The following is a 27,480-nucleotide window of genomic DNA, read 5'->3' as shown; positions in this document are numbered from 1 at the left end:
GACCAGCATTATTAGAATTTGAATTCAGGTGTTCTTAGCCCAAGTGAAATCAAAAGAGTTCACCTCTAAGAACTTGGAATTCTCATAACTAAAAAGAGTAATGAATGTTCATATCTTGAAAAATAGTGATTGATATTTGCAACTCTAAATTAATGTTAGATTATATAATCACCATACAATTTTATTAAGATCTGAAGAAACTTAGAATTAAGCTACCCAATAACCTGAGAGAATGCTGATAAGTATTCTCATAAGTGCAGCTTCCAATTCTGTTTGTAAAGCTCTCCCATCTCTCCAGTAGTCCCCTATTCTGCATTTACATGCACACACACACACACACACACACACACACACACACACACACACACCCTTTGAAGTGGAGAACTTTGGCCCAACAGTTCTGACTGGAATGTCAACAGCTGGTTAGGAGACTAACACTGAGATCTTCATCATGGTTTCCAGGTCCTACATAGTCCAATTTCTCGGCTTTACACTTGTCCTTCACCAGTCTCTGGCCACAGGTATGTTGGGGGAGATATTTTTATTACTAACAAACCTTTTCTTTCTCTGTTTGCCACATAATGATTGCATGAAGGAGAGCCCATCAAGAGAAGCTAATTCTGCTCATCTGTCCCTCAGCACCTTCCAAAAGTTAATCTTTACTCTGTGTATTGATGTCTATTCACTAGGAACGTTTGCTTACAGGAATGTGTATCCACAAAGGAAAAACAAACAACCCCAAATAGTATGCTTTTTTTTTTCCCATTTAACTCTAAATGATGCTTTTAGTGGTATACTAATGTCAGTGGTATACTAATAATGTCAGAATACCTGACATCTCATTTAATTTGCTGGAACTTTTCAGTGAGAAAACAGAGTAAGTCTTCAACAAGAACAGCAAAAGTCATCAGTTCTGGTGCCTTTTTTTAAATGTCATTTACTCCAAAACTGAGAAATCAGTCCTAAGCTGCCAAACAAATAATAGGGAATGACAAGTTGACCACTTGTTGTCCGGGCTCCTGATCTTTATCAACAAATCTGGAAAGAAAACAGGATTTGTTGGTGTTGAGTGACTAGTCATGGCCCCTCTGACCTGGACACAACCCAGCATACTTGATTTCTTGAGATACTCGTTTTTATTTTTCTTTAAATTTCATTAAGAGAAACTATAGGATAAATAACTCAACCTTAAGGTTTACAAAGCACTTTCACTGTAGGGACTAGACCTGTAATTTCAGGGATATAGGAAACTTCTAGATCAGTAAAGTCCCACTACAATACAGGTCAGCATTTTCTCTCACTCAGAGATTTAGAAAGCTGCCTGGTACTCTGAGATTCAGTCACTTGCCCAAAGTCACAAAAGCCAGTATGTGGGAAAGGCTTATATGAACTGACACAAAGTGAAGTGAGCAGAACCATGAGAACATTGTGTACGGTAACAGCAACATTGTATGGGATCAACTGTGAATGACTTAGCTATTCTCGGCAACACAATGCTCTAAGACAATTTCAGAGGACTCATGATTTTTAAAAAATGCTGTCCACCTCCAAAGAAAGAATTTACTGAATCTGAATGAAGATCAAAGTGTACTATTTTTCTCTTTCTGTATTTTTTCATGGTTTTTTTTCTCCCTTTTGGTCTGTGTCTTCTTTCACCATATGAATAATATGGGAATATGTTTCACATGATTATACATGTTTAACCTATATCAAATTGCTTACTATCTCAGAGAAAAGGGAGATGAGGAAGGAAGAGAAAATTTACAACTCAATTTTTTAAAAAATTAATGTATCTGGGGAAAATTTTTTAAAAAATTCAAAGCCAGTATGTGGAGAACAGATGGGACTCAAACCTACATCTTCCTGACTCTGAGATTAACTCTCTGTCCCCTCTGGCATACTTTCAACAGTTCTTTATTTTTGTAGATAGGACAAGAGATGATAAACGGAGCATTTATTTCCTATGGGGAAGTTAATACCTCAAATTCCATTCCCTTGGAAACAGCAAACACCAAACTTCTCTCTGCTACTTCTCCTATCACAGCATTCCTAGATAGAAACTCTATTCAACCTGTCTTATCACAGTTAGCAAGTTAATTAGTCAACAAGAATCTATCCATCACCTTCTCTTTGCTGAGCACTGAGATGGTGGTTATAAGGGATAAAAAGTGTAGCATGTGTCACAAATAGCACCAGACGGGGTATCAGGTTTGAGTTCTAGTCCAGAGTTTACCATGAATAGGGTAACCTAAGGCAAAGTCTTTCATTTACCTTTCTGTGCCCTTACTTCCTTGTCTGTAAAATTAGAGACTTTGACTTGAAGATCTCTAAGACCTTCTCCTCCTTCTCTAATGATCTATAATTCTATTTTAAAATAATATTTATTTTTTCTCAATCACATGTAAAGACAAGTTTTAACATGTATTTTTTTTAACATTTTGATTTCCAAATTTTCTTTCTCCCTCTCTCTTCCTGAGATGGCAAGCAGTTTCATATAGATTATACATGTGTAATTATGCAAAACATATTTCCATGTTAGAATGACTCTAAAGAAGCCCTTTGGTCCTTTATCCCCAGAGAGCATTCAGTCTAGTTAGCAAGAGCAGAGGAAAACACAATCTCATTCAACCATTATGTACCAGGAGGTATATGAATCAGCAAGAGAACAAGACAAAGAGTCAACAATTTTAATGGAAATAGAGAAACCCTCTAGTACACTTGACCAAAAGATGTGCTTTGTTATAAGAAACCTCCTACCTGCAGACATTTTTTTCCAACTTTATCTCACATTGCTATGTCAACCAAAGAGTCAAAAGCAACATAGCTCAGAATACAAGTTCATTCGCAAAATACTGGAGAAAAGAATGGAAGATTATATTAAATAACACGTCGAAAAACAATAAACAAGAAAAAATAAACATGCAGAAAGCCTGGTGTATGACCATGCTAAGCCAGAATAGGTCAAGAGTGTCATAGATCAAACTAGAACAATAATATACAGCATGCCAGTGTCTCTATATCCTTAGAATAATGACTTCAGAGCTTCAGAGGTCTTCAAGTGCAACCTCCTGTTTACCAATAAGGAAGCTGAGGCCCAAAGGTGTACATTGCCCAGGGCCATACAGGTACTAAGCATTTGAGGCAGGATTCAAACTCAGGTCTTCCTAATACAAAATCCAACATTGCATCCTCTTTGCCATGATGAATAGTGCTTATCATGATGCCTTAGACATAGGAATTATACAACCAATGTTTATGGATCAATTGGTAGAAAAGACTGCTAAAATGTTTGTAGGCCTTCATTTGGGGGAGTTACGCCTTAGCTAGCCAGGAGAACTTAAGAGTATCCTGCTGAAGTGGTAAAGGTAGGTGAAAAGCCAACAAAGCCTGCTTTACAATTCTGAGGAAAGCTAGCCCTTACCTCTAACACCAAGTCAGCACAGACTAAGCAATGAGCAAAACTGATGTGAGTTGTACTCACTTCAACACCACTGAATCTTTTGCATGCTTCGGAAGAGGGCCATGATAATGTCTCACATTTAGATAGCTCTTTGGGGCGTGCATTTCTTTAGTCCTTTCCTCATAATAACCCTATGAGAAAGGGAATATGAAGCAACTAAGTGATGTAGTGGAGAGAGCTTTGGACCTGGAGTCAGGATGACCTGAGATCAAATTCAGCTTCAGACTTTTACTAGCCATGTGACTCTGGGCAAGTCAATTAACCTGTGTATGGCTCAGTTAATTGTAAAATGGGGCTAATAGTAGTACCTACTTAGCAGGGTTATTGTAAGGCTCAAATAAGATAATATTTACTTAGCACAGTGTTGTTTATGTTCGTCCTTCATTTTCAAAGAAGACCATGACATCAGAGAAATGAAGACATGACTTGCACTTGACTTTGTTTTGAGTGAAGGAGGGTTGTGCAAGGTCAGCAGCCTCACTTTCTCCTCTTGGGCCATCTGGATCTAGTGACCAGATGTTCATCAGGATGACAGGAGATAGCCCAGGATGCAATGGGAGACCTTGACCTTTTTCAAATAAGGCCTATTCAGGTACCTATTTAGAGTGAACTGACACACATTCAGTGAATAGACCTCTTAAGAAGTAGTCAGGGTATGGCCCCTTTAATGAGCAAAAGAAAAAAATAAGTAAATCAAAGTGGAAAGGAAAGAGCAACAGTTACTATTGATAATTACTCTGAAATCAGGAGGGTCCAGAAAACAGCCATTAAGTATTGGTGTCCAATGTATGGGCAGAGTACACAGCCAGAGTACACTGGGTTTAAGGTTTTGAGAAAGGGAAGGGAAGGGAAGGGGAGGGAAGGGGAGGGGAGGGGAGGGGAAAGGAGGGGAGGGGAGGGGAAGGGAGGGGAGGGGAGGGGAGGAAAGAAGGAAAGGAAAGGAAGGAGGAAAGAAGGAAAGAAAGACAGAAAGACAGAAGGATCTAGCCAGTAAACCTCAAGTTAACTGGGCATGCTCTGGCCATTGAAATTTACCTTCCTTTGGAGAGGAGAAGGAAGAGGGGAGAGAAGGGAAAGGATGAGGTGAGTTACCCAGCTAGCTGGGTTCCCATTCAGGCAGCTCATCTACTCACAGGCTGTATTCGTCCTTTGTTTTTGAAGAAGACCATGACATCAGAAAAGTGATGACATGACTTGCACTTCACTTTGTTTTGAGTGAGGGAGGGCTATTAGCACAATGTAGGTGCCATATAAACACTTGTTCTCTTCTCCCTTCCCTTATATAATCATTTTAGAAATTAAGAAACAGTCTCAAAAAGATCATATGTCACATGCTGAACACAGTGAAATTAGAAACTCTCTTTAGTTTTTATCCATTCATTTCCTTAGCTTCCTTTCCCCTCTGATTGGAGGACTGGAGGAGGGAATCCTCCAAATGCTTTCCTTTATAGAGGGCAGAAAGTGGACTTTGGGGTTTACTCAACTCTGCATCTGCTGCCCTGCCTCGTTTTTCCAAATCCATGGAACAAGATGCCCCCATACCAGGTACCCCTGCTGTCTCTCCACACACACACACACACACACACACACACACACACACACACACGCACACTTTCTGCCCTGCTTTGTGTGTTATTTCCCCTGTTAGATTTTAAGGAGGGTAAGGACTGTCTTTCTTTTTATTAATTGTACCCCTAGTACTTAGTACACCTTCTGGCACATAGTAGATGCTTTATAAGTGCTTATTAGACTGGATCAGACTGAATTTTTTTTAAAAGAGTGATTACTGCTTATTGTATGTACAACCAATAAATTTCTCCAGCACCTTGTTGTAATGACGAGGCAAATTCTTCATAGGATTTTCATTTCTCAGTCTTTCTAAATCAGGAGGAAGCCAACAATGTCTTGAAAAGAGGAAGAAGAGCTAACTCTTTCTTTGAAGAGTTGAGACCAGGCTCTCTGGAGAGAGAATGCATTGAAGAAAAATGTTCATTTGAGGAAGCCAGGGAAATCTTCAAAAACAATGAAAGGACTGTAAGAGAATGGCCATTCTGCCTAAATTATCTGATTTTTGTGCTTTTCCTTCTTCTCTTCTGTTTTATCTTACGTAAGACTTGTGTAGATGCTAGAAGTTGGTCGTTATGATGTTTTGATTATCATTCCAGCCCTCCACATCTAGAGACCAGAAGGGAAAAGAATATTTAATACTTTTCTAGCCCATCTAACTCTTCCTTAGTGGTATCATTTTTCTTCCCAAGAGGTCAGTCACTGTATGTTACTTAGTCATAAATGGGGGAATGTTTTGCTTTACCAAATATAATCCCACACTACAAGACTACAGACCAAAATTAACAAGAGTCACCAAAAAGCAAGTTCAAAGGATTCTGGGTATGCATGAAAAATGAGTAAGATGCAATGGGGAGAAATATTGACTTAGCAGAAGGGTCTGGGATAACCAGAATTTCCTAGGCTTAGAAGTAGATCAGCTCTAGAAGACTTCTCTTTGGGGGAGAATTTTAGGAGGAAATTAAATTCAAAGGAATCATTTTTGTCTAAGTTACACTTTCACCATTTTTTATAATTTTCAAGATTATTTTCTCCTTTCTCATTATTAGGATAGTTAGAGGTAATATATTCATCATTTGTGCTTTATGCTGTACCTAGTTCATTCATACTAAAGTGATTCTGTAAAGGAAGAAATAATTTCCCTTTCTAGGCCTTTATGATAATAGTCCTCTTTGCATGTGTAGAGCTCTTAATTTAAAAAAACACATTTTCATACCTGTGATTTCATTAGTACTTTTCCTCTTCCTAGTTGATTCAGAAGAACTAGACCTAACAGTCAAAAGCTATTAGAAGGTAGATTGGGTTCAATACGAGGGCAAATTTCCTCATAATTAGAGCTATTACAAAATGCAGTGAGTTGTTTGGTATTAGAGTGAGCTCCCCATCACGAGAGAGGTTCAAAGAGGTGGGATTAGTCACTTATTTAAGGGTATTATAAATAGAATTCATGCATTGGGCAGGTACCAAATTAGATGGCCTCTAAGATTCCTTCTGACTCCAAGTTTCTGGAATTCTACAATGCATTTAGTAATCCAATGGGATGTGGAGAACAGGCATTTTTATCCTTGGTTCATAGATGAGACTGACAGACATCAAGTGATACAGTGACCCAATGTCTCCCAGTTCCTTAGAACTATCTAGCCCATTCTCTTTCCATTAGCATCTGTTGCCTCTAATGGCTATCAAGGATTGTGGGGAGCAGAATTCAATCCAACTGAATAAACCTTATTGAGTATCTACTTCATAGAAAGCACTGACCAGCCCTTCCTCTTTCCATTATCATGTGTTGCCACTAGTGGCAATCAAGGATTCAAAAGGAGGACTCAATCCAATTTAATAACCCTTATTAAGTGTCTACCTCTGTGTACTTAGGTGAATAAGATACAGTTCATATTCTCAAGGAGATTACAATCTACTAGAGAAAGAAGACAAGTTGTCCATGTACCCTCTGGGAAGCAATATACTTCCTCTATACACACAGATACAGACACATACACACACACACACACACACACACACACACACACACACACACACACACACACACCTCTGGTTTTCATTTCTCTGAGTCAGGAAAAAATAATAAGTGTGTCAAAGATAATACCTAAGTCTCTATGGCAGCCAGTGTGAACAAGAACTCTTATGTTGCCAGACTAAGCATTTCACTATGTTTTCACAATGAATGATGAATAATATCCAGTGGACCTCTCCCTTAACAAGGCATCTCCTCTTCTTTTCTCAGAAACAATTTTGGATTCAATACAGTGGTAAGTTACTCAACAGAATATCTTTGCAGTCACCACTTCCTTTTGTCTACAACCTCCCTCTAAGCAAATTCTCTCATGCCCCCTGTTTCTACAGATGGCGACCAGTGTGCTTCAAATCCCTGCCAGAATGGAGGAACCTGTGCTGATGAGTTCCAATCCTACATCTGCTTCTGCCCTGCAGAGTTTGAGGGCAGAAACTGTGAAATAAGTCAGGCATTATTACCCTAAATCATTGTCTCCTCTAGAGGCATACCATAGCATGCACGTCCCTCTTCACATAGCATGAACACCACGTACTGTTCCTTAGAATGTTGCTTTCAGAGTGACCACTATGAGACACGGGCAGGACAAATACCCTGTTGGCTCTCGCCTGACAGGAGAGGAACTTCCTCTTCTGAGATATTGTTCGAACAATTATTCCCCGTTTGTTCTGTCAAAACACTGTGATATAACTGAAAGAGGCTTTGACTTAAGGTAGCTGAGTCTTTTAATTAAATGGATGACAGTAGCTATAGGATTTAACCCTTCTAAGCCTCAATTTCCTTATCTGTTAAATGGGAAAAATAATAACTGTACTACCTATCCCAAAGTTTGGATGTGAAGATCAAATGAGATATCTAAAGTACTACATGAACATTATTAATAGTATAATTATTTTTATCAAGGGAAAGGGACATTGTTATGGAACAGATGTGGATCTCACTTCCCTCGGTCTCTGATTTTTCTGGACCGTTTTTGCATACAATTATCCTTCCACATCGAAGGGGTTAGGAGTACAGTGTACACACACACACACACATCCTACCCCGCCCCCCCAGAATCTGGAAAATCCACATAAAAAATTATAGCCCTCCCGTTGTACCAGAGAAGTCTATTATTTTTTTCTTTTTCTTTCATGTGGTATTTACAGTATCTTATTGTAAAATTTGGGTTAGATATTTGGTCACAGGCTTTGCGTCATCTGCTGGCCTTTGCAAACTCCTCCAGATTTCCATTGAATTTCTTATGCCAACCCACGATATATCAAAACAGTCATGATGTGGAAGGAATAACTGTATAAGTTATTTTTGCACTAAGGCATCTCTTGAATCCCTTAGTCAAACCAGAACATTCAGAATTTGGAACATTTCCCTGTTGGAGAGGTTCTTATGTGTAAACTGTGGCACACTGAACTGGCTCCCCACCATGACATGCCAGGGAACTATTTTAAACTCTCTCTAGTCATCTTAATTCATGTGTCCAGATCTTACTCAGGTCTCATCAATCTAGATAGTTGTAGGTTGTGTGTTTGCAAATGTTTAACAACTGACTGGGTTTGTTGGAGGGAGTGGGTAGGAGAACATATGCAGAACATACTTTAAGTGTGTTAAGTTTAATTTGTATTATTAAGATTTCATCCATTACATTCTTAAATATAAACAGACAAACAAAAAATAAATCAAATCCCTATGAATAACCTTTGCTGGTCTTTGAAGTATAAATGATCACAATGAAATTTTAACAACCATCTCTTGCCAGCTGCTATGAACTGGCTCCAGCACATCCCTGGTTGTAGTCAACAAATTCTCAACTACAGTGAACCAGCTCCCCAAAGGGAAATCCATGTGCCCTTTGACACAAAAGATTTAGAAGTGACCAAGACTGGCTCTCCTTGACCCAAAGTGGTATCCTGAATTCACATATTCCCTTCATGTTCTCAGGCAAAGACAGTCTGCTCATCTGCAAATATGACAATGGGGGCTGTGACCAGTATTGCACCGATAACCCTGAAACCAAACGCCACTGCCATTGTGAGCTGGGCTACGCTCTGGCCCCAGATGGGGTATCCTGCAATCCAGTAGGTATGAATCCACTTTCAGTCTCCTAGGAAACCCCTCCTCAAGGGACAGAGTCAGAGGAGAAAACAGAATAAATAGAGGGTGGGACAGAATGGAGGAAAATACAGTCTTTCACAACATGACTATGGTGGAAGTGTTTTGCCTGACTACACATGTATAACCTATATCAAACTGCTTGCCTTCCCAATGAGGGTGGGTGAGGAGGGAGGAAGGGAGAGAATTCAGAACTCAAAGTTTTAAAAACGAATGTTAAAAATTATCATTACATACAACTGGGAAACAAAATATACAGACAATGAGGTTTAGAAATCTATCTTGCCCCACAGGAAAATAGAAGCGAACGCAATAAGGGGGGAGATAGAAGGGGGGGAGAGATTGGGGTAAGGGGTAATCAGAATGCATTCCATCTTGAGGTGGGGGGAGGGGAGAGACAGGGAGAAAGTTTAGAAGCAAAAATCATGTGGAAGTCAATGTTAAAAACTAAAAATAAATTAATTAATAAAAGAAAAAGAGAGAAAAGAAACCCCTCCTCAGAGAAGTGTTTTTGCCAGACATCTATTCACCAAGTTACATTCCCTTTATGAGCAAGGCATTCACCACTGTCCTTTTTTCTGTTAGAATACAGGAAGGGCTTTGGGACTGTAAATCTGAAAGGGAGCTGAAACTGTCAACAGACAGCAGGTGATTTTAGAGAGTTGCCTAGGGGTACTGATATGTTAATCGACCTTCTCAGGGTGACACAGTCAGTATGTGTCAGAGACAAGATTTAAATCCAGGTTCTTCTGACTCTAAGTCTGGCCTGCCTCCCAGTTTTTCATTACTGGGCTTTTGTCTTGCCTGACTTTTGGGATTTAGGATGACTATATTTTTGAGGTTGGTAAGCTGTTGTGGTACCAGCAGCTCTCATGCTTTCTTGACCCATCCTATCACCATAGGGAGTCCAACTCCCTGAATAACATTCTGATATATTACTGTAGGAAACTGAACGATTCCCTCAGAGTCAATCCCCCACCTATTGTGATGATTTGAGAGCACCCTACTTTGTCAGAACATCACCCAAGCTTTAAGTGATCTGCTTTTTGTCTCCTTTCCCCCAAATAAAAACAGACAGGAATTCAGCTCAGTAGAGCTGGAACTCAGAAGGACCAAGGGCTACTGGAAGTCAGCCATTAGGTGACAAAGTCAGTGGTATTGGACTCAGGAAGACCCAAATTCAAATCGTGTCTCAGATATTTACTAGCAAGATACTTAACCTCTCCCAGCTTCTGTTTCCTCATCTGTAAAATTAGGGTAAAAATAGCACCTACTTTACAGGGTGGCTGCAGAGACCAAATGAGATTTTGTGTATGTGTGTATGTGTGTGTGGGTGTCTGTATATATAAAGTGCTTTACAAACCTAAAATGCTAGCTATAAATGGTATTATATTTTGCTATAAATAATTATGAAATGCTATACATGATTAGAATTATTATTTCAACTACATTGTAGTTTAAGTTGGCATTTTGGCAGGTTACATTTGGCTAGCCTCCACCCCTAACATTGTATGTAAGGGGAGCAGTACTGTCTAAGATCCAAGCAAAAAGTTTGGAACATATTAAAGACCTTCACTGATAAGATGAAAGGACAAACCAATTCATCAGAATAGCAATATAATTTTATTACACTATTGATTATATGTATCAAGTATTGCTCAGTTCCCAGATTGCTACATGACTTAAAACACACCTTTTCACTAAAGTCTCAAGCATTGCTTTCTTAGGAAAAGGAATAGTTTTCTTAGAAAAAAAATTCCAGGGCCCAGACTCAGGGATCAGAGAACGGCACCCTGCCCATCTGTTCCTTATTGGTTTCTTGACCCCACCTCCCACCCCTGCTTTGGTTCTACCAAAAAATTCAACTGTGATCCCAACACATTTCCACCAGCATTGTACCTGTCAACGTTATCAGAACACAGTCAGCCATAGTATCAGAAGGAGGACTCCAAGGGGAGTGATACCACAGGAATGGAGCCATATCTTTCCATTCCTCCGTGCACAAATCCTTCATGCCATCACCTGTTGCCTTTTCCTCGAGCACAATGGAGGAAATAGCTCTGTCCTTCTGCTCCCCTACGGTTCTACTCACCATCCCTGTAAAATAAAACCAAAATATCCCTCCTTGGCCATCATTTCCCTATATATGTAGTTTCCTTCATTAAAATATATGCTCCTTGAGGGCAAGGACTGTCTTCATTTTTGCATTTGTAACTCCAGTATTAGTATAATAAGGACATAATGAACGCTTTTCATTCATTCATTGTGACTATTAGAAGGAGGGAAATTAATGATGATCTGTACTTCCAAATTCAGAGGTGTATGTTGAGGATTTCAAGGTATCAGAACAACAAATAAAATTGTCCTTATTCTTTTTGCTTATAGTACTTAACTACATGAGACAACTAGGTGGCATAGTAGATAGCATCCCAGGCCTGGAGTCAAGAAGACTCCTCTTCCCAAAGTCAGACACTTACTAGTTGTGCAACCCTGGGCAAGTCACTTAACCCTGTTTGACTCAGTTTCCTCATCTGTAAAATGAGCTAGAGAAGGAAATGAGAAACCACTTCAATATGTCTGTCAAGAAAACTCCCCAAAGAGGTCACCAAGAGTCAGACCCAACTGAAAACTACTCAACAACAGCAAATATGACACTGGACAAGTCACAACCTCACTGGGTCTCAATTTCTTCATCTTTGAAGTGAAGGGCTAGGTTCTTTCCAGCTATAGCTGGATTTATCATCACAGGAAGGGAAGTGTTGAGATTTGAATCCAGGATTACACAGTTTCTGAGCAATGAAGCCAGCATGGAACATTACCAGCTGGCTCTAAATTCATTGCTCTTTCCCCTATTGCCTTTTATCAATATGTGACATCATGTGACATCGCTGTCTTCTATACCCTATGATTAAACTGCTAATTTGTTATTGGTTCTTTGTTTCATACAGTTGACTATCCCTGTGGGAGAATACCAGTTTTGGAAAAGAGAAATAGAAGTATTCCAGAAGGCCGAATTGTAGGTGGTTATACATGTCCTAAAGGAGAATGTCCATGGCAGGTGAGTCCAAGATATGTTCCCAGATATAGCACCATCATTCCTCATTAAAAGCCTTTTCTTATGGATTACCTGGTACTTGATTAATCAAGGCTTTCTGATGTAAACAAATTTTATTCTCTATTATTCTAACTCTTTCTTCCATTCCTGTACACAAGACAAAACATCCTTGCGTACATAATTTCAATATTAACTGAGAATTTACATAAATATATATGTATGTATACACACACACAAACACATGTATATATGTATATATATCCTCTTCTACCTTTGTTTACTACATCCTTTCTGCTCAAGCCCATGATTCCAAGTCCTGTGATAAAGTTGGGCATTTGGTCCAGGGATGAGCCATTCAGTCAGATGCCCAAGGTTCACTGGAGCACCCATTACATATGTAGCTAAGTGTCACATTGTCTAAAATGCTTATCCTGGATTCAGATATTTACCAGCTGTATGATCCTGGGCAAGTCACTTAACTTCTGTCACAAAATTTCTTCATTTTGAAAAAAGGGAGTAATAATACCAGGGCTGTTGTGAGAATACAATAAAAGAATGTTTGTAATGTTCATTGCAAAGCTTAAAGTGCCACATAAATACTAAAATTATTGTTTTCCTTTCTAATATAGTCCTTTAGGAAAGTGACTCTTGCTGCTCATTTTCATAGTCAATTGGTTATTTTCTTTGGTCTACTTTCAAGACATGAATAGCCCTTGAATTGAACCCAGCATACAGTAGGCCCTCAGCAAATGCTTGTTGATTAATAGATATTCATTCAACTACATATTTAAACTATAAGTTAATGGTTCTCATTCATTTTTTTGTAAATACTATTTTATTCTTTTCCAATTACATGTAAAAATAGTTTTCAACATTCATTTTTATAAGATTTTTGACTTCCAGATTTTTTCTACATCCCTCCCAAAGACAGCAAGCAATCTGATATAGATTATACATGTGCAATCATGTAAACATATTTCCACATTAGAAAAAGAAACAACAAAAGGGGAAAGCCATGAAAAAAAGTGAAAGTAACATGCTTCATGGGTAGCATTTTCCATCATGAGTCTTTTGGAATAGTCTTAGATCATTATATTGCTGAGAAGATCTAAGTCACTCAGAGTTGATCATCACACAATGTTGCTATTACTGTGTACAATGTTCTCCTGGTTCTGCTCACTTCACTCAGCATCAGTTCATGTAAGTGTTTCCAAGTTTTCTGAAATCTATCTACTCATCATTTCTTATAGCACAATAATAATCCATTATATTAATATACCAAAACTTATTCAGCCATTCCCCAATGGATGGTGTATCCTCAACTTTCAATTCTTTGCCACCATGTAAAGGAATGCTGTAAAAATTTTTGTACAAATAGGTCCTTTTCTCTTTTTTTGGATGTCTTTGGGATGTGGAGCTAGCAGTGGTTATTGCTGGATAGTTTGAGGCATAGTTTGATTGCCCTTTGAGCACAGTTCCAAATTACTCTCCAGAATGGTTGGATCAGTCCACAACTTCCCCAATGGTGCAGCAGTATCCCAGGTTTTCCACATTTTCTCTAAATTTATCTTTTCCTTTTTTGTCATATTGGCTGATCACACCTATCAAGGTGTAAAGTGGTGCCTCAGAGTTCTTTTAATTTGCATTTCTCTAATCAATAGTGATTTAGAGCATTTTTTCATATGACTATAAATAGCTTTAATTTCTTCATATGAAAACTGCCTGTTCATATCCTTTGACCATTTATCAATTGGGGAATGATTTGTATTCTTATAAATTTATATTCCTGATATAAATGCAACCTGGTCATATTGTATTATTCTGGTGATAAATTGTTATAATTGCTTAGCTAATATTTTATTTAAAATTTCTGCATCAATTTTCTTTAGGGAAATTGGTTTATAATTTTCTTCCTCTGTTTTGTCTCTTCCTGGTTTAGAAGTCACTACCATATGTGTCATAAAACAAATTTGGTAGGACTCTTTTTTGCCTATTTTTCCAAATAGTTTATATAGTATTGGAATTAATTGTTCTATAAATGTTTGGTAGAAGTCATCTGTAAATCCATCTGGCCCTGGAAGTTTTTTCTTAGGGAGTTCATTGATGATTTTTTCAATTCATTTTTCTAAAATGGGGTGAAGTATTTTATTTCCTCTTCTGTTAATCTGGGTAATTTATATTTTTTGTAAATAATTATCCATTTCACTTAGCTTGTCAGATTTATTCTCACACAGTTGAGCAAAATAGCTCCTAATTATTGCTTCAATTTCTCCATCATTGGTGGTGAATTCACTCTTTTCATTTTTGATATGGTAATTTGGTTTTCTTTTTTATAATCAAATTAATCAAAGATTTGTCTATTTTATTGGGTTATTTCACAAAATTGGCTCTTAGTTTTATTTATTAGCTCAATAGTTTTCTTACTTTCAATTTTATTAATCTCTCTTTTGATTTTCAGAATTTCTAATTTGGTGTTTTATTGGGAATTTTTAACTTATTCTTTTTCTAGATTTTTTAGTTGCATGCCCAATTCATTGATCTACTCTTTCTCTATTTGATTCATGTAAGCATTTAGAGATGTTAAATTTCCATTAAGTACTGTTTTGGCTGCATCCCATAAACTTTGTTATGTTGTCTCATTATTGTCATTCTCTTTTGTGAAATTATTGATATTTGACTTACTCATTCTGTAGGATTAGACTATTTAGTTTTCAATTAATTTTTCATCTATCTTTCCATGGTTTTTTATTACATTTAATTTTTATTGCATCATGATCTGAAAAAGATGCATTTAATATTTCTGTATTGGATTCTGAGGTTTTTAATGCCCTAATACATTGTCAATTTTTATGAAGATGCCATACACTGGTAAGAAAAAGGTATATTCCTTTCAATTCCTGTTCAGTTTTCTCCAGATGTCTATCAGATGTAACTTTTCTAAAATTCTATTCACCTCCTTAAATTCTTTCTTATTTTGAGGTTAGATTTATCCAGTTCAGAGAGGGGGAGGTTGAGGGCCCCTACTAGTACAGTTTTATTGTTTATTTCTTCTTCCTGTAACTCACTTAACTTCTCCTCTAAGAATTTGGATGTTATACCATTTGGTGTATATATATTTAGTGCTGTGCTAATTTTGGCCTAACAATTAACACCAAGAAAACACAAGTGCTCCATCAGCCACCACCACACCATCCATATTTGGAACCATTAGTTACAATAAATGGAGAAGTTTTGAATGCTGTGGATAAGTTCACTTATCTTCATAGTGTACTTTCCAGGGATGTACACATTGACAATGAGGTTGACATATGCATTGTCAGAGCTAGCTCAGTATTTGGGAGGCTCCCAAGAAAAGTATGAGAGAAAAGAGGTATTACCAAACTGAAGGTCTACAGAGCTGTTGTGCTGACCTCATTGTTGTATGCCTGTGTAACATGGACAATATACCAGCACCATGCCAGGAAACTGAATAGCTTCCATTTGAACTCTTGAGAAGATTCTGAAGATCATCTGGCAGGATAAGGTACCAGACATTGAGGTCCTTACTTGAACTAAACTGCCAAGCACTCAAACTATGCTTCAGAGTGCAACTCCAACAGGCTGGCTACATTGTTCAGATGCAAAATGTATACTTGCCAAAAAAACCCTATTTTTTGGAGAACTTGAATGGGAAAGATGATCACATGCTGGTGAGAAGAGGCAATACAAGGTCACTCTCAAGATCTCTCTCAAGAACTTTGGTATTGATTGTGTGACATGGGAGACACTGGTACAGGACCTCTCGGCACGCATGCCCACTTCAGAGAAGGTGCTGTGCTCTACGAGCAACGTAGAATTGAAACAGGAATGTAGGATGTGTAAATTTGGAGTATTCACCCCAAATGTTCACACAAACCATCTGTATGCAATCTGTGGTAGAGCATTCCAAGCTTGTATTAGTCCGATCAATCACAGTAGGACATAGTGAAACTTGACGTTATTGTGGTGATGTCATTTTGGTCCTCTTTGAGAACAAAGGACAACCATCATATATGTTTAGTATTGATATTACTTCATTGTCTATTGTACCTTTTAGTAGGATGTAGTTTCCTTTCTTGTCTCTTTTAATTAGATCAATTTTTGTTTTTGCTTTGTCTGAGATCGATGTTGCTTTTTTTTTTTTTTTACTTCAGCTAAAGCATAATAGATTCTACTCCAACCTCTTACCTTTACTGTGTGTGTGTCTCTCTGGTTCAAATTGTGTTTCTTATAAACAAAATATTGTAGGATTCTGCTTTTCAATCCACTGTTCTATGTACTTCCATTTTATGGGAAAGTTCATCCCATTCACGTTTACAGTTATGATTACTGTGTATTTCCCTCCATCCTATTTTTCCCATTTATACTTTTCTCTCTCTCCTTTCACTCCATCCCTCCTTATCAATATTTAGCTTCTGACCACAGCCCTCCCTCAATCTACCAGCCCCCTTCCCCTCCAACTTTACTGTAGGGTAAGATAGATTTCTTTATCCATCTGAGTGTGTATGTTATGCCCTCTTTGAGCCAAATCCAAAGAGAGTAAGTTTCAAACAATGCTCACCCCCTTCCTTTCTTTTCCCACTACTGTAATAGGTCTTTTATACTTCTTCATGTGATGTAATTTACCTCATTCTGCCTCTGCCTTTCCTCTTACCCCAGTACAATCTGTTTTTTCACCTTTTAATTCTTTTATCATCATATCAAAGTCAACTTTTGATGTTGACTTTATCTAAACATCTGTCTACATATACTTCTTCTAACTGCCCTATTAAGATACAGTTCTTAAGAGTTATAAGTCTCACCTTCCCATATGGGGATGTAAATAGTTTAACCTTATTGAATGCCATGGGATTTGTTTCTTTCCTGTTTATTTTTTTATGCTTCTCTTGAATCTTGTATTTGGAGATCACATTTTCTGTTAAGCTCTAGTCTTTTCATCAGGAAAGTTTGAAAGTTCCCCCATTTCATTGAATGTCCATCTTTTCCCCTGAAAGATTATGTTCAACTTTGCTAGGTAGTTGGTTCTTGGTTGTAATCCAAACTCCTTTGCCTCGAAAATATCATATTCCAAGCCCTCTGCTCCTTTATGTAGAAACTAAGTCCTGTGTAATTTTGACTAGGGCTCTTTGATATTTGAATTGAGACAAGTTGAGACAAGTTGAGGTGTTGCAAAATAATCACCAACGAAATGGGTATTCCATTTCTCTGTTTTCTTGGAAAAAGGGACATTCTTCTAACATGACTAATATGGAAATAGATTTATATGATTGCACATGTATAACCTATGTCAAACTGTTTACTAAGGGGGGGAGGGAAGAAGAGAACTTTCAACTCAAATTTTTTTAAGAATTAAAATTTAATTTTAAAAATTTAAAATTCAAAAGTTTTTAAATTTAAATTTAAAAGAATTAGTTTAAAATTGCCTTTATGTATAACTGGGAAATATAAAATATTGTTTAGAAATTAAAAATACACCCCCCAAACGGGACATAACCTATTACCTTCTTTACCTCAGAACCAAATTCCTTCTAATGCCTGCATTTGTGGCATCCATACTGATCTTGAACTCTCTTTTTCCTTTCACTCTCTTGCTGAACAGCAAATGGAGCCTCTATGTAGATGTCAAAAAAAAAACCCTTTGATCAGGTCTCCATAGTGACAAGAAAACTGGTTTAGACTTGAATAACCATTTTGTTTCACCTGAATGCAATTCTTTACTCCAGCTGAGCAGTTATTGGCAAAATGAGTATCAGTACACCACCGCCATATCTCGCAGTTTGAGATGACACTTGGAACAGATTGATTCTGGTTAGATGCACCTACATCAAGCCCACCTTTGGCTCTGCCCCAACTGAAGATTTCTCTCATTATCTTTAAAGCCTCCTTTTGGCCTTCTGTGTCAAAAGACCATAGATTTAGAGCTTGAAGGTATCTTAGAGTTCCTCTAATCCAACCCCTTCTTTTTTTCAGACAAGGCAACTGGGGCCTATAAAGGCCAAGTGTCTTACTCAAGCTTGTACAGATGTCAAGAGCTGGGATTTAAACCTATCTCCTCTGATTTTCAATCTAGTATTCTTTCTAATACCCTATAAGTCTTCAGTGGGGGCAAAATATTTCTTTTCACCTGTGTCTATATTCTCCATCAGAATAGACCCATATATCCATATCATCCTCACTAGTAAACAGCTTTGTGAAAGATTTGTTTCTACTAGGTCCAAAAAGAATTCATTTTTCAGGATCAAGCTCTGAATCAATGACTTTTTGAACCAATTTGGAGTGTGTCAAGTCATTTTGTAGATCTAATGCTTTTATTTTCCTCCATTGTCCCTACTTCTTAAAATATTGCTCTCATCTGTCTTCTCCTCATATGTCCAAAGTTGTTTCTAATATGATCCTCTATCTCACTTGAAATGAAAGATATTCATGGCTAGTCAGTCATCCTGGCTTCCTTTCTTTCACAGTCTGTTTTTATTATTTAATGGTAATGTGTATTTCTAGAAGACCATTCTTTAATTCTGAGAAGTACCTGCTACTTATAACAGGGATGTTGCCAAATTAAGGCGTGTTGTACAGAATTTGAACCAAATAGTGACTGGGGGTGAGGGAAGAGGCCATAACAGTCAAGCCCCAATCTTTCCCTTTTAAACAGGCTAATAAACTCAAATAGCAATCTAGAGGTTCCCAGGCAAGGAGAAATAATACAACTTTTCCACAAGAAAAATTATTTTTGCTCTTTGAACAGGTTCTGATCTTGGCAAAAAATGAATTGCTGTGTGGTGGCACTCTGCTTACTGATACATGGGTCGTCTCTGCGGCTCACTGCTTTGATGAATTACCTCACCATTCATGGGGAAGCCTAACAGTCGTGATCGGTAGGTATTTCCATCATTTTTCTTAGATCTTTGTTTCAAATGTTAAATTATAATCAATTTTTAATTTGCTACAACAAATAGGATTCTGTACACAATTCACTTTTAGAGATAATTTTCATCATGGCATTTGCCTTACGAACATATGAATGAACAGGCAGTAGGCCTATCCATCTCTTGTTGACTTCATTAGGTATTGGGGAGATAGAATTAGAAGTAGAATCAATATAGCTATGGTTATCTGTAATAATAGTTTTAATTTTCCTGACACAATTGACTATACATAAAGAATATCACATCTACCATAGCATCCCTTAAACAAAGTAGATGGTGAGTAATCATTGCCTCATTTTATAGATAGAGAAACTGAGATGCCTGGAATTTGTGGGGGTTTTACCCAGTGTTCTACACAACACCAGGACCAGATCTCTTCTCAATACCATTAAAAATAAACCAAGTTTGTTCAGTGGCAAAGGACATTCATCCTTAAGTGGGTTGAAGTATATGCAATGGGTCCGGAGCGATCCAGGGATGCCAGACCAGGAGACTGGGGCTCTAGTTCCTTCAATGCATCCTGAAGCTGCCTGGAAACATATTACAGATATTATGGCTATATCAGCCCTTTCAAGGACTTCTAGGATTTAAAAGGCAAGATGAAATCTCACTGAAGTTAGGTCCATCTGGCAGCTAGAGGATGCAGTGAACAGAGTGCTGGGCCTGGAGTCAGTAAGACTGGTCTTGAGTTCAAATCTAGACTCAGATACTGACTAGCTGTGTGACCCTAGGCAAGTTACTTAACCCTTTTTGCCTGTTTCTCATCTATAAAAGGAGCTGGAAGAGGAAATAGCAAACGATTCTAGTACCTTTGCCAAGAAAATCTCAAATGGGGTCACAAAGAGTTGGACACAACTGAAAACAATCCAACAATAACTATGCATGTGCAGTCATGCAAAACATATCCATATTAGTCATATTGCAAAAGAAAACACGGAACAAAAAGGGGGAAAAGAACAAGTAAAATCAAGGAACTTCATAAAGTATACTTCAATCTGCATTCAGACTCCATCAGTTCTTTCTCTGGAGCTGGATAATATTTTTATCCGAAGTCCCTTGGAATGATCTTGGATCATTATAGTGCTCAGAATAGCTAATATCATAGTTGATAATTGTACAATATTCCTGTTACTGTGTATAATATTCTCCTTTGCATCAGTTCATCTAAGTCTTGCCAGATTTTTCTGAAATCATCCTGCTTGTTTATTTCTTATGTATAGCATAAAATTTCATTAGAGGGGCAAAAAGATCCACTCTTTAAGAATAAATTTCCTTCATTTTGCAGCTAATAGAACGTTGAAGACCATTTGGACAAAAATACAACAAATGGGCAGACCGATAGCACAGAGCTACTTAAAAATACTATCTATCCCCCGAAAATTTCCATGAGTTTTCCTTTCCCCCTACCTAGCTTTAATTTAATTAGATTAAAAAAGCATTGTCTCCAGAAGGCTACCACTAAAATGTCTACATAAAATATGTATGCAAATGTGTGTATATACACCAGCATATATATGCATACCTGTACAGATACATTTTCATATTTGTACATGCATAAATTATTTATGCACATAAATGCTATACACACATGTGCATCATATATGTGTATACACGCATATATTTATATACACACATGATGTGCATGTACATATACATGTAAGTGTTCCATGTGTGTGCATATAACATGCATGTCTATGTATGTATAAATATATTTTATAAGTATCTTAAATACTAAGCATATAAAAATTATACAAATAAAATCCTGTTACCACAGATGGGCTTATTAGATTACCAGTTTTTAGCTTTGTGATTAAAGTCAATAGAAGAAGAGGTAAAGAAAGAGACATGTAGAAAGTCTTGAAAACAAAATTTGTCTATTTCACATGTAAAGAGTGAACCAAATGGGTTTTGAATTTCTTGCCTTCTCAGTTGCAGGGGTGGGGGGTTGGCAGAGGTAGAAAATCTAAAACTGAAAAGAAAATAAATTAATATCATTTGATTAATTATTTTTTAAAGAGTGCACCAAAATCCCCCGATGAGCTTTCAACTGACAGTAAGTCTATGTAAAAAGGCCCAGAAGAGAAAAGATTCTAGTAGGCAAATATGATATATACATATGTAAGTATAGAGTTAGATGGATAGGGAACAGACTTGGTATTTCTTTAGGTTAGGCTCTTTCTGTCAGTGTAGGTCAGCACCTTCTCTGCAGACTTATGGTCTCTAGAGAGTTGCCTAGAACGTTGAGATGTCCAGTGACTTGACCAGAGTCAACTAGCCAGTCCATATCTAAGGCAGGACATGAACCCAGGTCTTTCTGGCTCTAGCTACTTTTCTCTCCAGTACACCACACTGCCTCTGAGCTATAAAATTTTATGCAAAATATATACAAATACAATTCAACAAGCATTTTAAAATAGTATTTCATTTTTTCCAATTATATATAAAGACAATTTTTAACATTCATTTTTATAAAATTTTGAGATCCAAATTTTTCTCTCTCCCTCTCCTCCCCTCTCACTAAAATGGTAAGGAATTTGATATAGGTTATATATGTGTGTGTGTGTGTGTGTGTGTGTGTGTGTGTGTGTGTGTGTGTGTGTGTGTGTGTATGCAACCGTAAAACATTTATGTATTAGTCATTCAACAAGCATTTTTAAAATGCTTCCTTTGTTCTGGAAGTAAATACAAAATGATTTTGAGGAGGAATGTGATTGACTTAATTCACACAAAGGTATCTGCAACCTTTTCACAGAAGAGAATGTACAAGTTATTCTAATGTCATTGAAAGGGATCACTACCAATTCAACCACTGTCTGAAGCTCATGCAAGTAAGGAATGTGTCACACTATAAAAATGCAGAGAAACTCATGAGGATCACTTGGTTCCCTCCCAGGTGAGCATGAAATAAACAAAGAAGAAGGGACGGAACAGAGGAGCCCAGTTGCTTCTGTCATCATTCATGAGAAGTATCTTCGAAAGAAAATCAACCACGATATTGCCCTGGTGCGACTTCAAAAGCCTGTGAACTTCACAGACTACGTGGTGCCCCTCTGTTTGCCTGAGAGGAGATTCTCTGAGAATCATCTGTCCTTAGTCAGGTTTTCTTCAGTGTCTGGCTGGGGCCAGCTCTTGGACAGGGGGGCCACATCATTAGAGCTCATGATAATTGAGGTGCCCCGGCTAAAGACCCAGGACTGTCTACAGCAAATAAAGAGAACATCCCAAACGCCTGAAATTACTGAGAACATGTTCTGTGCAGGCTTCCTGAATGGGACAAAAGATTCCTGCAAGGGAGATAGTGGAGGGCCCCATGCCACCAAGTACAAGGGCACTTGGTATCTCACTGGGATTGTCAGCTGGGGGGAAGGCTGTGCATCTGTGGGCCACTATGGGGTTTACACAAGGGTCTCCAAATACATTGACTGGCTGAATAAACACATAAATCCCTAAGTCTTCCTTTCCAATTACTTGACACAAATTCTCTCCTACTCTATGATGGCATATGTGGTATCTTCAGTATCTTTGGCATTTCCTTACCTGGAATAAAGTAACTACTGCTTGGAATCATTCTTTGCAACAAATCCAATTGCATTAGAGTGTGTGTGTGTGTGTGTGTGTGTGTGTGTGCACGTGTGCGCGTGTATGTGTGCGCGTGTGTGTGTGTGTGTGTGTGTGAGAGAGAGAGACAGAGAGAGAGAGAGAGACAGACAGACAGACAGAGAGAGAGAGAGAGACAGAGAGACAGAGAGACAGAGACAGAGACAGAGAGAGGGACAGGGACAGGGAGAGGGAGCACGCACAGACCTTTGTCCTGCTTAGGAATGGTGACTTGGGATCGTTAGGATCCCAAACCTTAGGGTTTGGCACTTGATATCAAAGCCACAAACCAGAAAAGCTTGAGACCCCATCCTCTGATAAAACTTTTGTGTTAATTGTATGGTTACCAGTAAACCCATAAAATTGAGATCATCATATTCACATCCATGAATATGCATGGAGAAAGGGCTATATTCACAAAATTATTATAGGTTAACTATTAGTACTTGCAAAGCTGGATCACCAATCAAGAAATATTTATTTACTTAAAACATAATAAAGAATTAAAAACATAAATAAAACAAAATAAAAACATAAAATCTATAATAAAATAAAAACATAAATAAAAAATATTTATAATATTGTATTATATAATGCCACATTTCCATGACCCTGATAAACCTGTGAGTGAAGGAACTTGTCAGAAAATGAGGCAACTTGAGACACACTTACTACTGTACACACCCTGTGTAGCAAGACTTCAATAGAGAATAACATAGGTAGAGTCAGGGGAGCTGTACCTCCCTTCATTAGAGTTATCCCTGAGAAATATGGGCATGGGTCTAAGTGGAGGCAGAACTAGGGTGTGACTGTCACAGCTTTGGTTCATGACACCAAAATTCAGAGATACAAAAATTTTATGCACTCTTTCAGTAGAAAAGGAATAAGTAAACTTAATACATAGGTAGCAGCAATAACTAGTTAAAATAGGAGGAAACCAGATTTTCCATCCAAAAGGTACTATAGTAATTAATTCCTCCTACTGAATTGGTATTAATTGATTACTTTCACATCATCAATGAAAAAGACTCTTTTATGCTACTTGGTCCAAGGACAAAATGACCAAACTTTAGGCAAGGAAGCCATTTATTAGTAGCCTAAGAGTTAGTTGCCTATGATTATACTTCTTGAAGTCATCACAAATCTTTAAAATGAGGCAGCACTTAAAAAGGAACAGCTCTACAGTCTCTTTGTTAAGACCAAACCCACTATGATCCTACTGAAATAAGAAGCAAACAAGCCAGACCTTTGTCCTGCTTAGGAATAATGACTTAGGATCCTTAGGACTGGGTCTGGCACTCTGGCAAACCATTCTCTGATAAAACTGCTGTGTTAATTGTGTGATTCCCAGTAAGCCCATAAGGTTGAGATCACAGTGAGTAAGTTTTATCCATGAATAGTCATAGGATAGCAGGAGCCTCTATTTATCTGTCTTCAGGCTGTAGCAATGGACAAGGTAAAAAGAAGGACTCACTCCGATAGTAACCATTATCCCAGGAGTGAGAAGAAGCTAGACAACACAGTAGACAGAGATCTGAGACTGGAGTCAGAAGACCTGAGTTCAAATCCAGCGTATGTGACCCTGGGCAAATAATTTAGCCTCTGCCCACCTAAGTTTCCTTAACTGCCAGTCAACAAACATTTATTCAGTGCCTACTATGTGCTAAGCACTGGAGATACCAAAAGAGGCCAAAGAGAGTCCCTATCCTCATGGAGCCCACAATTTAAAACAAATATTTATAAATGATCTATAGACAAGACAAATAGGAAAAAAAAATAACAGAAGAAAAGTATTGTAATTAAAAGGGGTTGGAAAAGGCTTCCTGTAGAAGATGAGATTTTAGTTGCAACTTGAAGGAAGCCAGGAAAGTCATTAGGTGGAGATGAGTACACAGTAGTAAGAAATGTGCAAGAAGACTGGAAAGTGGGGGTGAGGTGAGAGAGGGTTAGGAACTTACGAAGGGCTTTGAACGCCAAACAGAGGATTTTATTATTTGATACTGGAGGTAATAGGGAGCCACTGGAGTTTATTAAATTGGGAGTGGAGATGACTTGGCAAAACAGACACTTTAGGAAAATCACGGGTGACTGAATGAAGGATAGATTGGAATGAGGAGACAATATGCACAACAGTGTTCATTAGATGTATGAGTGGATGGATAGTTGAAAATAGAGAGACACGCACACACAAAGACAGAGACACACAGAGAGAGAGAGTATTAGGTAGTTTCATATAAAAGGAACAGGGAATAGGAAGAGGAGAGAAATTTTCCTACGGAAGCTGGTCTTAAACAAAGTTAGGGAAGCTAGGTGTTGGAGATGAGAGAGAACATTCCTAGGCACGTGGATAACCAATGCAAATACAGAGAGTTGGAAGATCTCATTGTGCATGAGCCAGTGGCTGTAGAGTGGGGGGCTGGAGGGGAAATAAAAAGTGAGAAGATAAAAAAAATGAGAAGGGGTCAGGTTGTGAAAAGCTTTTAATGGCTAACAGAGGATTTTATATTTGATCCTGGAAGTAATAGGGAGCCACAGGAGTTTAGTGAGTAGGGAGGGATGAGATGTTTAGACTTGTGCTTTAGGAAAAATCACTTTGGCACCTTCGAAGAGGATAGATTAGAGTGGGGAAAAACTTGAGGCAAGAAGAACATAGCTTTCAGAACAGGGAGCTGAAAGTATCTCCCTCATCTGACCTCATTTGAATGACTGCGTTTGCTGTTGTTCAAGAGTAAATTAGAGTGTACAGAAGAGGTCAGTCAGCATCTTGAGGAACCATCAGTCATTGACATAAGAAAATCACTTGAAAGAACTAGGCTCGTTTAGCCTGTAAATGAGAAGACTTAGCATGCAGTGGGAGGACATGATAACTGACTTCAAGCGTGCCATGGGGCAGTTACATGAAGTAGGGATTAGACTGTCGTATTTGGCCTCAGAAACATGTGGGAGCTCCAAAGAAGCTAGTTTAGGCTTGACGTCTGGTGGGAGGAAGAAAACCCTCCCTAAAACTTAGAGCTGTCTAAAAGAGGAATGGTCTGTCTCAAGGGGCGGCGAGTTCTCTCTCCTTCCAAGTTTTCAATCAGAGGTTGAATGAGCTTGATATGTTTTAATGGAGATTCCTTTCCTATGAGTTGGACTAGATGGCTAAGGTCCCTTCCAACCCTCAAATTGTGTGATTTTTCTAAGAATTTAAAGGATCTCTAATTTTTTTCCTCTAAATCATCACAATATTTTATTATTGAGGTCAAATAAACATATTAAGTGCCTCCTAGTCCTCAAAGAGACAAAAAGAAAAAAAAAGAATCATATGGACATAGAGTTTTTTTATCATCTCTTCTCATAGTAGCTCCAAACTGGAAATTAAGTGGTGAATGACCAAATAAATTACAGCGTATGAATGAAGTACTGTTGCACCATAAGAAATAGCACAGAAGAAATGGGAAGCCCAGCACTTTCAGAAGAAGCCGTTCTACTTGCGTAAAGGAAGTTTCCTCTCCCAAAGCTTCCTGTATCAGGGAATTCATAGGTCCTGGGGCTTCCTTTCAAGTTGACAGAACCATTAATGACTGTTACCTGAATCTGGACAAACAGTTCCCAATCTATTTTATTACATATTATATTGATCCATATATCTCCATCTTGCCCACAAGAATATCTTGAGGTGTTTTATATTAAGCACTTGGCTAAAATCTAAGGAAATTAATAATAGTAATAACAGCTAACATTTAAACAACACCTTAACATTTCAAAATGCTTTACATATATGTTATCCCATTTTATCCTCACAACAACCTCCCATTTAACATGTGAGTAAACTGAGGCAGACAGTGGACTCGGGGCTACACAGTCAGTGTCTGAGGCTGGATTTGAAGTAAGGTTTAAGGTCCGTTACTCTACTGTGGACCTAGCTGCCCAGTAAGTTTGCCTAGGTAAACTATCAATATTTTCCATACTTACTAGTTCTGAGGGGAAAAAAATGGAATAATATCAGTCTGGTGTGGTCTATCCTTCAGAAAATTAGTTCCTGAGCGCAAATTTACAGTTGCGTGTCTTTCTACCTTGACTCCGGCATCCCTTCTAGCTGTTCCAATGAAATCCTCCACCTATCTTAAGTCTTGGGAAATGGGGACTGCCACACACTGTCTTTTAGGGCATCTCAGTACAGGGAGAGGAATTCACTTTAATTGAAGTCATATGATCAGACACTTACCAGCTTAATAGCTACGTGGGCTTGGGAAATTTGTTCCACATCTATGAAACCCAGTTTCACCTGTAGCCTAGAAATGATCCTACCCACTCCGATTACCTCACAGTGGGTATTATGAAGATCAAATGAAATAGATGGTCATAGTCTCTTGTAACCATAAATATCTACACAAATAAGGTATAATGATTCTAATTCTTTTTCTGTGTGGGTTCCAGGCTCTGCTTCTGCTCATAGCAGTCTTAAAAAGAAGCATGAAAATGTCACAATCCCCTGCTGTGCTACCTTCCTACTATGACAGTGATCCCTGCATGAACTGCTCTCCCTAGTACCTCACTAATGCCAGATGGTATCACATTCCAATACACAACTCACCTGGCAGAAGTCCTTGCACCAGAGGGCTGCCTTATATCCTACTGACCTTTGGACCGTGCACTGGGACACCAAGCTGTCTCCAGGGTCCTAGAGTGTAAAGCTGATGTAGAAGAGAAGTATGGAGAGACCCGGACAAAACAGCAATCC

At 38.1% G+C, this 27,480-nt stretch overlaps 1 protein-coding gene and 1 long non-coding RNA gene across 2 annotated transcripts in view; one reads left to right on the top strand and one right to left on the bottom strand.

The window, feature by feature from the left end:
* LOC140512648 (uncharacterized) overlaps nucleotides 1–11,261 on the bottom strand; it is a 41,928-nt gene extending 30,667 nt beyond the window's left edge. The window contains exon 1 of the long non-coding RNA XR_011969865.1: nucleotides 11,064–11,261. This is a non-coding gene — a long non-coding RNA (uncharacterized lncRNA). The remainder of the gene's footprint in view (nucleotides 1–11,063) is intronic.
* Nucleotides 378–22,724, top strand: F7 (coagulation factor VII). Its single transcript, XM_072621936.1, has 8 exons — nucleotides 378–521; nucleotides 5,334–5,494; nucleotides 7,269–7,293; nucleotides 7,388–7,501; nucleotides 8,994–9,134; nucleotides 12,113–12,222; nucleotides 18,980–19,109; nucleotides 22,054–22,724. Exons 1-8 carry the CDS (start codon nucleotides 452–454, stop codon nucleotides 22,608–22,610), a joined length of 1,308 nt encoding a protein of 435 aa, XP_072478037.1. The 5' UTR covers nucleotides 378–451; the 3' UTR covers nucleotides 22,611–22,724.
* The last annotated feature ends 4,756 nt before the right edge of the window (nucleotides 22,725–27,480 follow it).

Source organism: Notamacropus eugenii, chromosome 6 (assembly GCF_028372415.1).
Source record: "Notamacropus eugenii isolate mMacEug1 chromosome 6, mMacEug1.pri_v2, whole genome shotgun sequence".
Lineage (NCBI taxonomy): Eukaryota > Metazoa > Chordata > Mammalia > Diprotodontia > Macropodidae > Notamacropus > Notamacropus eugenii.
Note: the sequence above shows the minus strand (reverse complement) of the source record. Positions and strands in the feature narration are given on the sequence as shown.

What these genes read in the sequence shown, in the direction of transcription:
- F7 (XM_072621936.1), top strand. Translation starts at nt 452, where the DNA reads ATGGTTTCCAGGTCCTACATAGTCCAATTTCTCGGCTTTACACTTGTC. An exon ending in GGTATCCTGCAATCCAGTAG is followed by an intron (nt 9,135 to 12,112) that starts GTATGAATCCAC and finishes TGTTTCATACAG; the next exon opens with TTGACTATCCCTGTGGGAGA. An exon ending in AAGCCTAACAGTCGTGATCG is followed by an intron (nt 19,110 to 22,053) that starts GTAGGTATTTCC and finishes GTTCCCTCCCAG; the next exon opens with GTGAGCATGAAATAAACAAA.